At 36.5% G+C, this 14,417-nt stretch overlaps 1 protein-coding gene across 2 annotated transcripts; it reads right to left on the minus strand.

The window, feature by feature from the left end:
- Positions 1-1,227: 1,227 nt before the first annotated feature.
- LOC110439614 (uncharacterized) lies at positions 1,228-12,236 on the minus strand. Of its 2 annotated transcripts, XM_087248982.1 has the most exons (3): positions 12,197-12,236; positions 11,711-11,855; positions 1,228-3,184 (listed from the first exon to the last, which is right to left on the minus strand). In XM_087248982.1, exons 2-3 carry the CDS (start codon positions 11,793-11,795, stop codon positions 2,064-2,066), a joined length of 1,206 nt encoding a protein of 401 aa, XP_087105108.1. In that variant the 5' UTR covers positions 11,796-11,855; positions 12,197-12,236; the 3' UTR covers positions 1,228-2,063. The 2 variants fall into 2 exon arrangements, with proteins under 2 accessions (XP_087105108.1, XP_087105109.1); XM_087248983.1 differs by having other exon boundaries at positions 11,711-12,236.
- Between the last annotated feature and the right edge of the window lie 2,181 nt (positions 12,237-14,417).

Below are 14,417 nucleotides of genomic sequence, written 5' to 3' on the forward strand. Positions count from 1 at the left end.
CTTGACTAATTTGCTAATTAGACGATGAGTCCAATTTAGGCTGAATTTGTACATTCCAGTCTCCCCCACAGATCAACGTACCTGACGTCTTCTTGGCTATAACACTTAATATTTTTTTGAGAAATGCTTTGTCTTTTTCAGGTGGTCTATATATACTAAATAATGTAACTTTGTATTGGTCGATAGTTTCTTTAATTAGGTTATATCGCCCTTCTTTATCAGTAATCTTAGAAATTAATTGGAAGTTGATTTTATTTGAGATTAATGTCATTACTCCTCGTTTACGACCATTATTATATGAGAAAAAGAAAACCTTAAATCCCATTTTTTCTAATTTCCTATGTTCTGTATCAGAAAGATGTGTCTCTTGCCAGAAGATTATCTGTTGGTTTTCTCTTTTAATTTTAGCCACAAGTTTGCTTCTTTTAATCGGATTTAGTAACCCATTAATATTTAAAGTAATTACTCTATATTTCTGTTTTTGCATATACTATAATCAGATATTATTGCTAAGATCACTGTGATCGGAACATGAAAAACACAAACATGAATATCTTGAACCACATAAAAAAAACATTACGAAAAAGATCTCCAAACCTTGAAGTCTTAAATAACTTCTTAATGTGAGGGGAAAGCCTTCCTTCTCTAAAAAGCCCTTCCCTGCTGTGCCTATTGCACTCCATGTTATTTAAATATGGTTTAGGTTATCATATATAATGTAAAAAGGAGGATTAATACCAGTGTGTATAGGAGCTCTCTTTCTCAGCTTCTTAAGCTGCCCCGAATGAGTAAAACTTTATGGTTGGGTATCGTTTGGTTTTTCGATACCGGTGCTAAATTGATACTTTTAAAACGATACCGGTGCCAAAACGGTGCCTGAATCGACACTTTTTAGCCACTAAATGATGGTGGACGACTCTTCAAAAATATTTTATTTGACAAATGATTTTTTCAAAATAATTTTAATAGAACAATATAATTACAGTTTAAAGTAAACATCAATTCATATTGTATTACATTAATACATTTCCTTTGATCATTTGTTGGTTAGCATGAATTTAAGATTTGCATTATGAAATTACATTAGCTTACTATTAACCTGCAGGGGCCACATACTTTTAGGAGCACATTTTAACATATATATCACAAAATACTTAAAACATTATTGGAAGTCATTTGTTTTCATGCATCACTCTGCAGTCTTCATAAACAAGATAATTTAATAACTTAAACTCAAAATAATCTTCCTTGTTTATTTATTTGACAAGTAACATTGTACTGGTGTAGGAGAACACATTTCTAACATTCAAGTACATCAAGGCACATTGCTGCACCTGTAAACTTTAACAGGCCTACAGTTGAAGTTGTTTTATTTTGCCCTCCCATTCATTTAAAATAATGTTTCTGAAAACTTTTACAGTATTTCCTAAAACATAAATATTCTGGAGTCATAATAAGTCCTATTTCTTATTGTTTATTTCATGAATAAAAGCCGTTTTTAATAAAAAAATAAAAAAATAAAAATAAGGTCAGTATTATTAGCCTCCTTAAGAAATATTTACTATATATTTTTGATTTACACAACAAATCAGTTACAAAATAATTTGACTAATTATTTTAACTTTCGTAGTGAACTGATAAGTCTAAATTACACTTTAATCTAAATAAAAGACTATAAAATACTTAAAAAGACTTTGTCTGAATACTGTCTTGCAAAATAACTAGTAAAATGTTCTGCACTGACTGTCAGCATAAAAAAGTAGCGTTAGATATTAGAAACGAGTCAGTTAAACTATTGTGTTTAAAAATGTGTTGTAAATAAATCATGTGTTCAAGACAGAAATCAAAAATGAATGAAGTCAAAACTAAACGAGTTGAATATTAAATGTTTAGTGATGCTGTGACAACACCTATATGTGCCTTTTTTCATGCAACCCTCACGTCCATGCCGCAGCACCGAAATTCATACGCTGATTTAATACCGGTGCATACCGGTTACCATGGTACCGGTGCTATAATGGCACCGGGTTTCGGTAACAAACCCTAGAACACACTGATCATGTCTACAGTTTATCTCCAGCGTGAATCCTCTCATGTGTTTTCAGGGTTTCTGAGCGAGTAAACCTCTTACTGCAATGTGAACACTTGTACGGTTTATCTCCAGTGTGAATCCTCTGGTGCCGTTTCAAATCTGCAGCTGTAATAAAAGTCTTCTCACACTCCAAGCACATATACTCTCTCACACCAGTGTGGATTTTCATGTGTTGTTTAAGGTGTGATGATGTGCTGAAACTCTTCCCACATTGAGAGCATGTGAATGGTTTCTCTCCAGTGTGGATCCTCATGTGTAGATTAAGATTTGATGAGTGGATGAAACTCTTCCCACACTGAGGGCATGTGAATGGTTTCTCTCCAGTGTGGATCATGATGTGTTGATTAAGGGATGATGAGTGGCTGAAACTCTTCCCACACTGAGTGCAAGTGAATGGTTTTTCTCCGGTATGGATCCTCATATGTCTATAAAGCGACGAATATTTGCTGAAACTCTTCCCACACTGAGTGCATGTGAATGGTTTTTCTCCAGTGTGGATCATCATGTGCTTTTTAAGGTGTGATGAGCAGTTAAAACTCTTCCCACACTGAGCGCATGTGAATGGTTTCTCTCCAGTGTGGATCCTCATGTGTTTTTTGAGGTATGATGAATCGTAGAAACTCTTCCCACACTGAGTGCATGTAAATGGTTTTTCTCCAGTGTGGATCCTCATGTGTAGATTAAGGAATGATGAGTGGTTGAAACTCTTCCCACAATGAGTGCAAGTCAATGGTTTTTCTCCAGTGTGGATCTTCATGTGTCTATAAAGCGACGATGATTTGCTAAAACTCTTCCCACACTGAGTGCATGTGAATGGTTTCTCTCCAGTGTGGATTCTCATGTGTTGATTAAGAGATGATGAGTGGCTGAAACTCTTCCCACACTGAGTGCATGTGAATGGTTTCTCTCCAGTGTGGATCCTCATGTGAGTCTTTAGTTTGCTTTTGTTTGCCAAACTCTTTCCACACTGAGTGCAGGTAAAACAACTCTTGTCTCTCACTTTTAACACACCATCAGTCTCTAAATGAGTTTTGTCCTCAATTTTGACATGATGTTCCTCCTCTTTACTCTCCTCGTAGTCTTTAATTAGGTCTGAAATAGAAATAAGTTTACTTTTTAGTAAATCATAAAACTCAGTGAAAAGGAAGTGAAAACATTGGCTACACAAATCTTAATTTTGATGCACATTAAATGTAAAGACAAAGCAGATCATATTTAGATTGATCTTGTCATATTAACCTCCTGTCCATTACACAGATACACATTTAAGCAGATTCTAATATGATTACTCCCAGATTAATTTTTGTCATATTGATGAGACATAAATTTGAAAGCTGTAAATGGCCAGTTTCTATTTGTATATATTCATAATCACAACAAAACAATTTGTTTTTGTAAAACTTGTAAAGCCAATAGGGAATGCTTTTTCATTCTGTGCCTGACTGGTAAACCTGTTAGAAAAAACAGCTGAATCTCTGAGAATATTTGCCTCATAGACATATGACACATGTATAATATCTGCATAAAGCTTTAAATCTGCACCTTTATATGACAAATGTTATAGAGGTATGTAATCTTTATGTAACAATTGCAATGCAGAAATCTAACACTTTAGTGTTTTATCTCATCAAACAAATGTAAACATTAGTCAAAGATAACACAATTAAACACATTGTGCAGTTTTTAAATCAAGGTTTTTATTAATAAAAGGAAGACAAAATACTGAACTACACAGCCTTGTGTGAAAAAAAAATTCCCATTGAAACAACTTTAATTTATCACACCTGCTTCAAGTTCTCTAGCCACACCCAGACCTGAATACTACCACACACGTTCGCAATCAGGAAATCACCAAAATAGGACCTGTCTGACAAAGTGAAGTAGACCAAAAAAAGCCTCAAAGCTAGACATCATGCCAAAATCTAAAGACCTTTAAACACAAATGAGAAAGAAAATACTTGTGTCACGAGTTAAAAAAAAAAAGAGTGAGCTCAAATGCAAGTCTTTATTGAGGAGCGAGTCTTGGAAAAACCAAAAGTCAAAGTAAACACCAGGTCGGGTGAGCGCTGAGGAAGTGCCGTAGGAAAAAACAACCAGACACTCACTCACTGGTGGTCTTGGAAACATACAGGGTGAGTAACAAAATAATATGCACACAAATGATCGATAACATACTGACAAACATGAAGGGGAATGATGTGGTATAAACAGGAAAAAAGGGAAACGAGAGCTTCTGTGACTGCAAATAAAAGCAGATGACAAGAGATAATCTGTAATACAGATCAAAGCCCCTTTCACACAGTGATACCGGTAAATATGCAGAAAATTTCCGGAACGACTTTACCGGTATATTCAAAAAAGCGCTGTTCACACAGGCGAGGACGTTACGGAAATTTTCCAGAAAAGACCGTTCACAAATCCATTCCAAAATACCAGTAAATTCTGACATCATTTACCACAAATGAGCCTTAAACGGCTGCGCTTATATTTGTAAACATTTTACTACATTACAAACTCTGTGGATGATCAATATTGTGAACAATACAGTATTGTGAACAATTCTTCGAACAACTTCGAAGAAAACATATGGAGGATCACTTTGGCATGTCGAGATGTTCATAATATGTGCGTGTGCTGGTGCTCACAGGCTGTTTCACAGGCACACGCTAAGCGTGAAGGTAAACAAACAGCGGCTTATCATAAGCATCTCATCGATGATTATTTACACAGGCATTAAGAAGAACATATAAACATTATCTGACTAACTTCTAACTAAATGCGTCTGACTGTTCTGATTGGCTAAAGCAGGTGTCTCACGTCAGCACGTTCTAGACGTGCACGCGTTCTTTCCGGCAATCTTCCTTCTGCATTCACACAGCGCAGCATTCCGGCAAATTACCGGTAATATTACAACTTCTCTTTCTGGAAAATAGCCAGAACGAATTTACCGGTATTTTCAAAAAGGACCTGTTCACACATACAACCTTTCCGGGAAATTGCCGGTAATTTTCCGGAAAGGTCTGCATGTGTGAAAGGGGCTCAAGAGAAGAGAGCAAAAGTTTAAGGTATCAAAGGAGGATGTCACATCAAAGATTCAAGAGTTACCACTCAGTGGGTTATGTCACAAGACTCGCGTCACTTTATTGTGGCTTTGAGGCTCAATGGGATTCTAATTACTGGCCAAAGTTATATAAAATCACACTTTATTACAATATATATGTAGAATATAAATAATTATAATATGTATTATATAATATTAAATTAAATTACATGGGGGCCATGGGGGGTGGTTCGTTTGAACAACCCGAAACCCCCTGGCTACGGGCATGGCACAGTGATCTGTGTCATTACAATGGCTTTTCCCACAGCTGGTTGAGAACACGAGAGTTCGGTTTGAGTTCAGTGTAGTGCATACATTTTCATTGTTTTCACTGTAAAATCCTCACTGCGTGCGCAGATTTAGGAGACATTTATGCAGAATGCATCTTTGCACCTAAAAACGTCAAACGCAGCACTCAGGAACAGATTAAAACAGTTGTTATGTGAACTTGAAGTAAAAAAGTCTGCAATGCTAGCCCCGCCTTTGTGCTCTACTTATTGGCTCACTGCTCTACAACTGAATGTAAATGATTGGTTAATATCAGCTGTCAATCACTCAGTCAATGCCTTCTGCCTTCAGATGATAGGAGCTACAACAGCGAAAATGTGAAGCGCTGAAGATGAAAGAATGAAAATAACAGACAGGTTTACCTAAAGTTATTAATAACGGCGCATCTGTTTAGTGATCACGTGCTGAATGTTAATCCACCATTTACACTTTTCCAAGAGTGGATAAAAGACTTCTAGTGGCTTCAAGTCCGCAGGTAACAGTGTTTGGCACTGAATCTACACATTTAAGCGCGAGAGGTATTGTATAATCCTTCATTTAATCCTCACGATGCTGTCAGCTGTGCAAGCAGCAGCTATATGTAACATTTAACACAGCTCACAAAAAGACTGTTATTGCTATTACGATGACATGCAAATAATAAGATATATATCAATATAAATGTGGGGCAGGGCGATGGATCGTGATGCCGGCTAAGCATCGTGAAGTTTGTCGGCCATCAGCGATGGACAATGTCATGTAAAAAAATAATACAATTGATCAGCTACAATCAACATCATCTTCCGAAGAGCTTCATAAGAAAATACTTATTCTGCAAGCGGAATGACTCCTTGAGGATCTCCACATAAGATCACGCCAGATTCATTATGAACATGGTGAACGAGCTGGCAGGTTATTGTGTTACTAACTGAAAAAATCCTCAGCAGCTGGTGTTACAGCAGCAGTTAGTTAGGATGATGGCAGTATTATTACTGATAAACAGGGTATTAGTGATCAATTTAAAAAACTTCTATAAAACTCTTTACAACTCTGAGGTAAACTAAATTGAATGTATTGAGAGCTTTTTTAATTATTAAGAATTATCATACCTCTGTGATTCAGATCAGTTGACAAAAGAAGGAATTTTAACGTTTGTCCTTTTCTTTCTGAATGTGTCACAGAATGTGTCCCGCGTTTGTCAGCTTCTCACAGGACCGGGTTTCCAAAGCTTGTCAATAATCAATCGCATGTTATTATTATCAGCTCAAGAAGTTTGTTATTTCAAATAGAGACGCGTGGCGAGCGTAAGGAAGAAAGCGAAACCACTCGGGCTTCAGACTGGCTCGTAAAAAACTACGCTGCACAGGGTAAATCTGCTCTTCTCCATGGCTTTGTGGCTGTTTATCAAGACGACGACAGGGTTTGTTTGAGCCCGGATCGACCATGGCTGCATATGTATATAATTCTGCTGTAATCTCTCGCTGTGTATTTCAAACATGGCGGGTCCTTTGTTAAGATTCTGGCTTGTGTCTACGAATGACATATCTCTGTAAACCAATAGCGTTCAGCTGCACGTCTAGCTCTGCCATTTAGGACCTACTCACACTATGCCATCCGTACCATGCCCAGGCCCGTTTCCCGGATCGTTTGAGAAGTGTGAGTGCGCTGAATCGGGCTCAAGCACGGTTCACTTGGCCGGCCTTGGCCCGGTTGGAAGAGGTGTGCCCTAGCGCGGTTCACTTGGGCTTTGGCACGGTACGCTTGTGTGTGAGTGCAAAACGCGCCAAAGCCCGAAACTGAAAGCGAGACGTGACTTTTAAGGGGCTGTTACATATGGATTTATTAATCATTCTTACTGTTCAGTGAACGCAAACTGCCGTAGTTTATTACAGACGAGAACTCCTCGAAGCATGACAGCTGCGTGGCTTCAGCAGACCTCCTCATTCCTGCAGCACGAGAGCTTTATGATTGTTTATGAGCGCCAAAAGTGGCGAATCTGTTTGGCGAAATATCTGACTGCGTGTCACAGCATCCCTAAGGACTGTTTGGCGAAATATTCGACTGCATGTCACTGCATAACTAACGACTGAAACGATATAACTAGAGAAATCTCCACTGTGCTGTTGAGTGAGAGAGCGCTTCTCACTGAACAGCGCAGCAGTGATGACGTAAGTGTGCCGAGGCCTGTTTGTGGTGTGAGTGCGGGCCGTCGGGGGAGACGGGAGGGGGACAAGCGCTTTGGCCCGGTTCGAGGCAGCTGTATCTAGTGTGAGTACGGCCTTAGTGTTTGGGACCCTTTCGAAAGGGTGCCAAAAAAGTGGTATGGTACGGTTTGGTTAGGTACGCCTTTTGACAGTGGAAATGGCCATAAAAGCGTACCAAACCGAACCACTCAGTGGAAACGGGACATAAAAGCTTGATTAGCTAGTCCAGGTGTGTCTGATTGGGGTTGGAACTAAACTTTGCAGAACACTGGCCCTCCAGGACCAAGTTTGCACATGCCTGCTCTAGAGGAACGAGACAGGGCTGCCCTCTGTCCCCTCTGCTCTTTGACATTGTCATCAAACCTCCTGCAACCAAATTAAGGAACTCAGATGGCTTGCAAGGAATTTTCAGAGAGGGACAAGAACATAAGTTTCTGCTATATGCGGATGATCTACTTTTTTCTGTCAATTCCAGATACATGCATTCCAAAAGCTCTTACAATCATTTCAGAATTTGCAAATGTTTCTTGAGACAAAGTCAATCTAGCAAAAAATCTCCTTTTCCCTTTCAATGATAGAGCACAGCAAATGTCTAGCCAAACCTTTCCATTTTAAGCAAGTCCTTATAAATTTGTATATCTTGGTGTGAGTGTGACACGTAAATATAAGGATTTGTTTAATAATAATTTTTAAATGACGTTAGACAAAGTCAAACGAGACATGACGCACTGGTCAACCTTTCCTTTATCTTTGGCTGGGAAGATCAATTCCATTAAACTGATAATACTACCAAGATTTCTGTTTCTATTTCAGACTGTGTCTGTTTGTATTGCCAAGATTATAGATTTCAGCAGTCCAATTTTGGTTTAGGAAGGGAGTTAACTGTGTTAAAGACCTGTTTAAAGATGGCATATTTATCTCATTTAACAGTTAAGAACAGACATTGAGATTCCCCAGTCTAATTCTTTTAGGTACCCTCAGGTCCATAGTTTCATTAAAAAACACTTCTGTCCTTCACTGAACCAACCAGAAGCATGCTGGATAGATGAATTGGTAAATGTGGACCCATATCAAAGGGGTATGATTTCCATGTTGTAAGCTGAGAAAATATGATATATATTTCCTTCTATGCTAATGAAGGACTACTGAGACATTCCAAGCATGGGATGGGTTCTCCTGGTGAGGCAGAGTTCCTCACAGCTCCGATACACATCTCTGCCATTTGCTTACAGTAACCATGTGCTCTTCACCATACACAATTCATCTGCTCGTGTTCTTCTTTCAGATAACTTTGTCATGTTTGGTGTCAATTGACAGTTTATGACTTCAGTGTTGTAGTGATGAAATCAACAGAGACATCGATTAATTGTGTTTCAATCTACAATATATTTACTATTGTTGGGTCATGGCCTGAGGAGAGTATGTTAATGTACTTCTCCCCCACTTCATCTCTTCAACTTTGTTCTCACGTTCAGCTGGTTTTGGGGGTTGGTTTTCACTCATGTTTGACAATGCTTTGCTCAGGGTATAATAGGGAAAGGTAACTGTTGATCTGGGAGAATGGCTTTTACTCTGCATCTCCCGCACACCAGTGCGTAGCCTCATATGCTAACAAAGGCAGTTTCACTGTCTTTGTTGCTCAGCAGTGCATATGTTACAGCTAATTTCTTTATACAGTATGTTAGTTTGTGTCATTCTAATGTCTGTATATTTGATCATGTAACTTAATAAACAACTTTGCCTGCTTTAAGACGTAGAGATTCTTTCTCTGTATCAATGATGATAACAACTTTAATGGAGTCAGATTAATTACAATGGAGTCAGATAAATAATGGATTTAAACACGCCATCCTTCAACTGCTTTCTGTTTCCGACTATTGGTTCAGAATAGCAGCATAAGCTTCAAGCCTTACAATGTTATATGAAGTGATCCAAATAACTGCCCTCTCCTTCCCTAAACCATATAAATCAGAAATGGGAAGACGAACTGGGACTAGAAATATCAGATACAGCCTGGCAATATGCCATAGAACTGGTACACTCATCTTCTGTATGTGACTCAGATTCATCTTGTCCCAGATGTGGTTTGGAACGAGCAGATCAGTCATATGTTCTGGGGATGCCCTAAATTACATAGATTTTGGGCCAATATTTTTAGACAATTTTCATCTAAATGTAATAAAGATATGGATCCTAATCATTTGACCTCATATTTTGGTACAGTGACAGAAGAAATGTACCTGTCAGCTAATCACATAGAAATCATGTGAAATGTGAATTAAATTTAATTACAAAACTAACCCTAACCCTAACGAGCAAACGAGTGAAAACGAGGAGTGAAAAATCGCACGTCTCCCTCCCGGTCCTCAAATAAGTTGCACACCTTTCTCACCCCCGGATCCCTTCTCGCTCTTCAGACACGTCATACACTGTCTGCATTAGTTTCAAAAACAGATTTCTTAACGATTTAAAATGGCATCTTTGGATATCTTTTTTGCTGAAGATACTGTTGTCCTGAAAAACTTAAAACAAAACCTTTAAAAAAAAAACTTACATATACCAAAGGAATGGTACAGCAGAACATTTTGGCAGTTTTAAAAAATCAACTTTTTTCTATCCGCAGTACACCTTGTAAACTGTTGTCGTCACATGCCTAAGCAGCAGAACACTGTTTTTAGGATCTAAAAATTTTTTTTTTTTTTAAGTCTCAAGCAAAAAGGATTTGAATGTCGCCGCCTGCTGGTACATGAAGAATATGGTCAATACTGAAGAATTTTACACTCAAATGTTTGCATTTTATCAGCATGCTGTAATCCATTACTTAAGCAGAAAAAGTCATTTTTAGACTAGTTTGTTGGTCAGTTGTAGTCAGTGCAATGCTAAACGTTATTGTTTCACTATAATTTTTTCATTTTGTTTCACGTTGTCCCACAGCAACATCATATAGTTCAGAATACTGTACAATGTTTTAGAACAATTTATTATTTTAGTGTCAATTTCATTCATCAAGTTTAAAATTGGGGGCATCCATGTTTTTTGACATACTTTAAACAAGAGTTTCTGCAGGTTTCACCAAGTTAAATTTAAGAATTTTAAAGATTTTTTAAGACCATTATGACTGAAATTTTAGACTCATAAAGGGCTAAAGGCTAAGGAATTTTTCAAATGGCTAAGATGAAAAGATTTTATTTTGCCCGATGAAAAAATATCATAATTTAATAATATCATATTTCCTAAGTAAACTTTCTTTAAAATTAATAAATAAATAAATGAACAAATGCTTTAAACGTTTTAAAACCTATAATAAACAAAATATATGCACAACAATCTGTCTAGGTCGATGTCCTCAGCAGTAATGGAGCACGTTTAAACAAATGTTATTGTAAGTAAATATTTAAACCATTATGATAAATAGAGTTAAAAAGACCTTTTTGAATGAAAAGTTTTATTGAGATGGGTTGTTGGTGATTGTAGATTGAAAATTTAGATTTTGGAATTTAAGGCACCGCAGAAACCCTGTTTAAAAGCAATAGCCCCGGTAATTAGCTATTATAATGATGTAATTCTAACTCAGATACTATCTGTGAGAACTAGTAACAACTACTAGAAACAAGTTTAAACCCATAAAGATGATGAAAAAATTGTGATCAACGTGACATATGCAAATGAAAAGTAAAAGTCAACACAATCACTGTAATAGCAGATATCTTTTATGAGAATACTGTAGGTCAAATATCGTCAGCTCATTTGAACTTTAATTTATTGTTTTTGTTTATTTTATATAGCGCCAGTGCTCAAGGACGCTTTACCAACAGCAGGAGAACAAGAAAAACAATAACCTTAAAAAGGTAGAGAAAATGGGAGACTAATAATACATTAAAAGAATGACAAAAGACACGAGAGCAAGTGACAAAAGAAACTCATTCCTGTCTTTCAATGAGTGCTTTTGTGCGTTTAGGAGAACTAGGCAGCACACTCAGGGCTGCAAGATGGATTTAATTTAGTAGCCTATTCTTAATATTAAAATATATCAGTATGAAAACCAACCTGTTTGTTCCTGCAGATCTTCCTGTTTGACTGTGAATGACTCTTCAATCTTCACATCTTCACTCTCCTCTTTAATAAACGCCATCTTTACAACAGTGTGGAGATCAGTCGCTTCAGCAGGGGTTTTTTTCTCTGTTATTGGACACTTAATCCAGTTCAAAATGAACAAAACAATGAATAGAAACAAAATAATTTCTCTTCAACACTTGCTTCAATGGTTTCTTTATTTGAGAGTAATTAACAAAAAGAAATCAGGTGAAACAATTAATTAAAACACTTATTATACACTTTTCGGTTGTTTTATTCAAACAACAGCCATCAGTTACTGAGAATAAAATAGTACTACTAAAATACTAAAATAGTTGTATAAAGGGTTAAAATAATATTTCCAACAGCATGAACATAATATAGCATCGCATAAAAAACTTAAAACTTTAGAACTTTAACTTTAAATCAGTTTATATCTGTAAACGTTTTAAAACAAACCTTTCTCCAGTTGAATCACAGCGACGAAGCGGCGCTGCCTGATGACGTCACGCGCCACGGCAAAATAAAAGTCTTTTTTGTTTAACTTTTTTGCCACTATCTGTTGCAGTCATGACTTATTGATACATTTCTCCCATGGTTTTCACTTTACACTTTGTCTGCTCTCTCTCTCACAAACCTTAAATCTAAACATTTTCTTAACTTTTTTTTAATCCACTTTGTAATGACTTGTATGTCTACAACACTTTCTATTAATATCTGATTCCAAATCTCATCCTCATAATTATGACCTCTTCTATTTCTACAACTTCATAGGCCTATATAGGGTTTCTTTTTTTCACATGAATTGTTGTCTCTTATTATCTGTGTTCCACGTTTCCTGCCATTCTTTAGCAATATCTGTAGTAATATTAATTTACCTTTACTTACATAAGCATTAAAGGGGTAGTTCACATAAAAATTACAATTCTGTTATTTACTCATCCTCTACTAATTTTAAAACTGTTTCTGCTGAATGCAAATAAAGAGAATACAGGGGCAAAAAACAGCCACTGTATGGTTCAACAGTTCCTGTGGACTTGTGGACTGGGGGAAACCAGAGCACCTGGAGGAAACTCATGCGAACATGGGGAGAACACACAAACAAAAATGTCAACTGACCCAGATGAGGCTCAAACCAACAACCTTCTTACTGTGAGGCGATCAGTGCTATCTACTGCACCACTGTGATGCCTCACATGTATAATTATTTGAGGTATTAAACTGGTATTGGAAAAGAACTTCGCTTACAAATAGTTGTTATTTTTAAAATGTGTGAAAAAGCACCATTCAGATGTAGCGACTGTATTGATCTGGGCAATCAAGCATGTATTGTTATAGACACTATGCTTATTTGTCTTAAGAGATGTTAGGCAGGTCCTGTTCATGTAATATGTTCATGTAATAGTCTATCAAGTTGGTATTGGCATAAACAGCTATACCTGTCAACGGGTTTCTTATATGTTAAACGGTCCTATTCAGTTAATAATCAGGCAGCTATTAATAAAGATGACCGCACACAATGATGATCCATTTATTTAAATGACTATGTGACGCAGATATTTAAAATTCATTGTTGCAAACAAGTTACAGGAGTAAGTACAGTTGTTGTTGTATGTGATGTTCACCACTGTAATTACACCATAGTGAAAAAAGAAGTCTGAGAAATGCTGTAATTGATGTAGGTGGAGCAGGTTAATCACGTTAAAAGTTATGCATTGTGTAGATATGAAAGTGAACTCTTGTCGTTGAATTATTCTGTATAAACTGCCTATACAATAAATTTACTAGTGATGTAATTATTTTCTAATTATAAATATTTAGATGCATCACAGTATGTGATCGCTTTACTGTGTTAAAAGGAAAAGGTTTTGTCAGAGTATCTTATATATGCTTCTGTGAATGTCTATGCATATTTGTGTGCACAACCACAAGTAATAAATAGAGAGAAAAACATCTTTAATACATACCAGGTGAATAAGAGGCTTTTGGGAAAGCTGAGCTGCTCACACATGTTCTGTTCAACTAAAAAACGAAGGAAAGGAAACAAAATTGGCACAGAAACAAGTTACATTTTGATAGTTACAATTTATAAACATAAAGTGTTGACAGTCTTCCAGAAGCCAGTAAAAAGCTGCATGTGCTTTAAGATAAATAAAGGACTCTAAACTCACATAAAGAACAAGTTCAGTAATAAATAAATGACTAAAACTCTGCTAATAGTTAGCTTATGTCAATATATTGACTGAACTTAACACAAATAAAACCTCAATGTGAAGTTCAGAAATTGTTTCTTTCAACGAATGATAATATATCACAGTATAATAGTATACATCTTCTATAACTATTATATAAGTGAATGTAGTTGTGTGTATTGAGACATCGGTATGGATTGAGTTTTCAAAGCTCATTTGCATCTTTACACAAAGACTTCAGCCAAGAGACTCTGAGAAACTTCTACAAAAACAACACATAACTCTTGCATTACCTTTTAACCAGGCTTGGGAAAAAAAAAATTAAAATGTGTTTCAAATCAAAATACCTCAACATACCTGTATCAACATTAACTACAAAATGCAGCAGCCACAATAAAAAAAGCTTCAATTAATAGTCCTATAAAACAACAGCAACAAAACAAATGAAGATGGCTAAAGTCAACTTATTTTCCCAATACAACATTATT

Source organism: Danio rerio, chromosome 4 (genome assembly GCF_052040795.2).
Source record: "Danio rerio strain M-AB ecotype USA chromosome 4, GRCz13ab, whole genome shotgun sequence".
NCBI classification, from domain to species: Eukaryota; Metazoa; Chordata; class Actinopteri; order Cypriniformes; family Danionidae; genus Danio; species Danio rerio.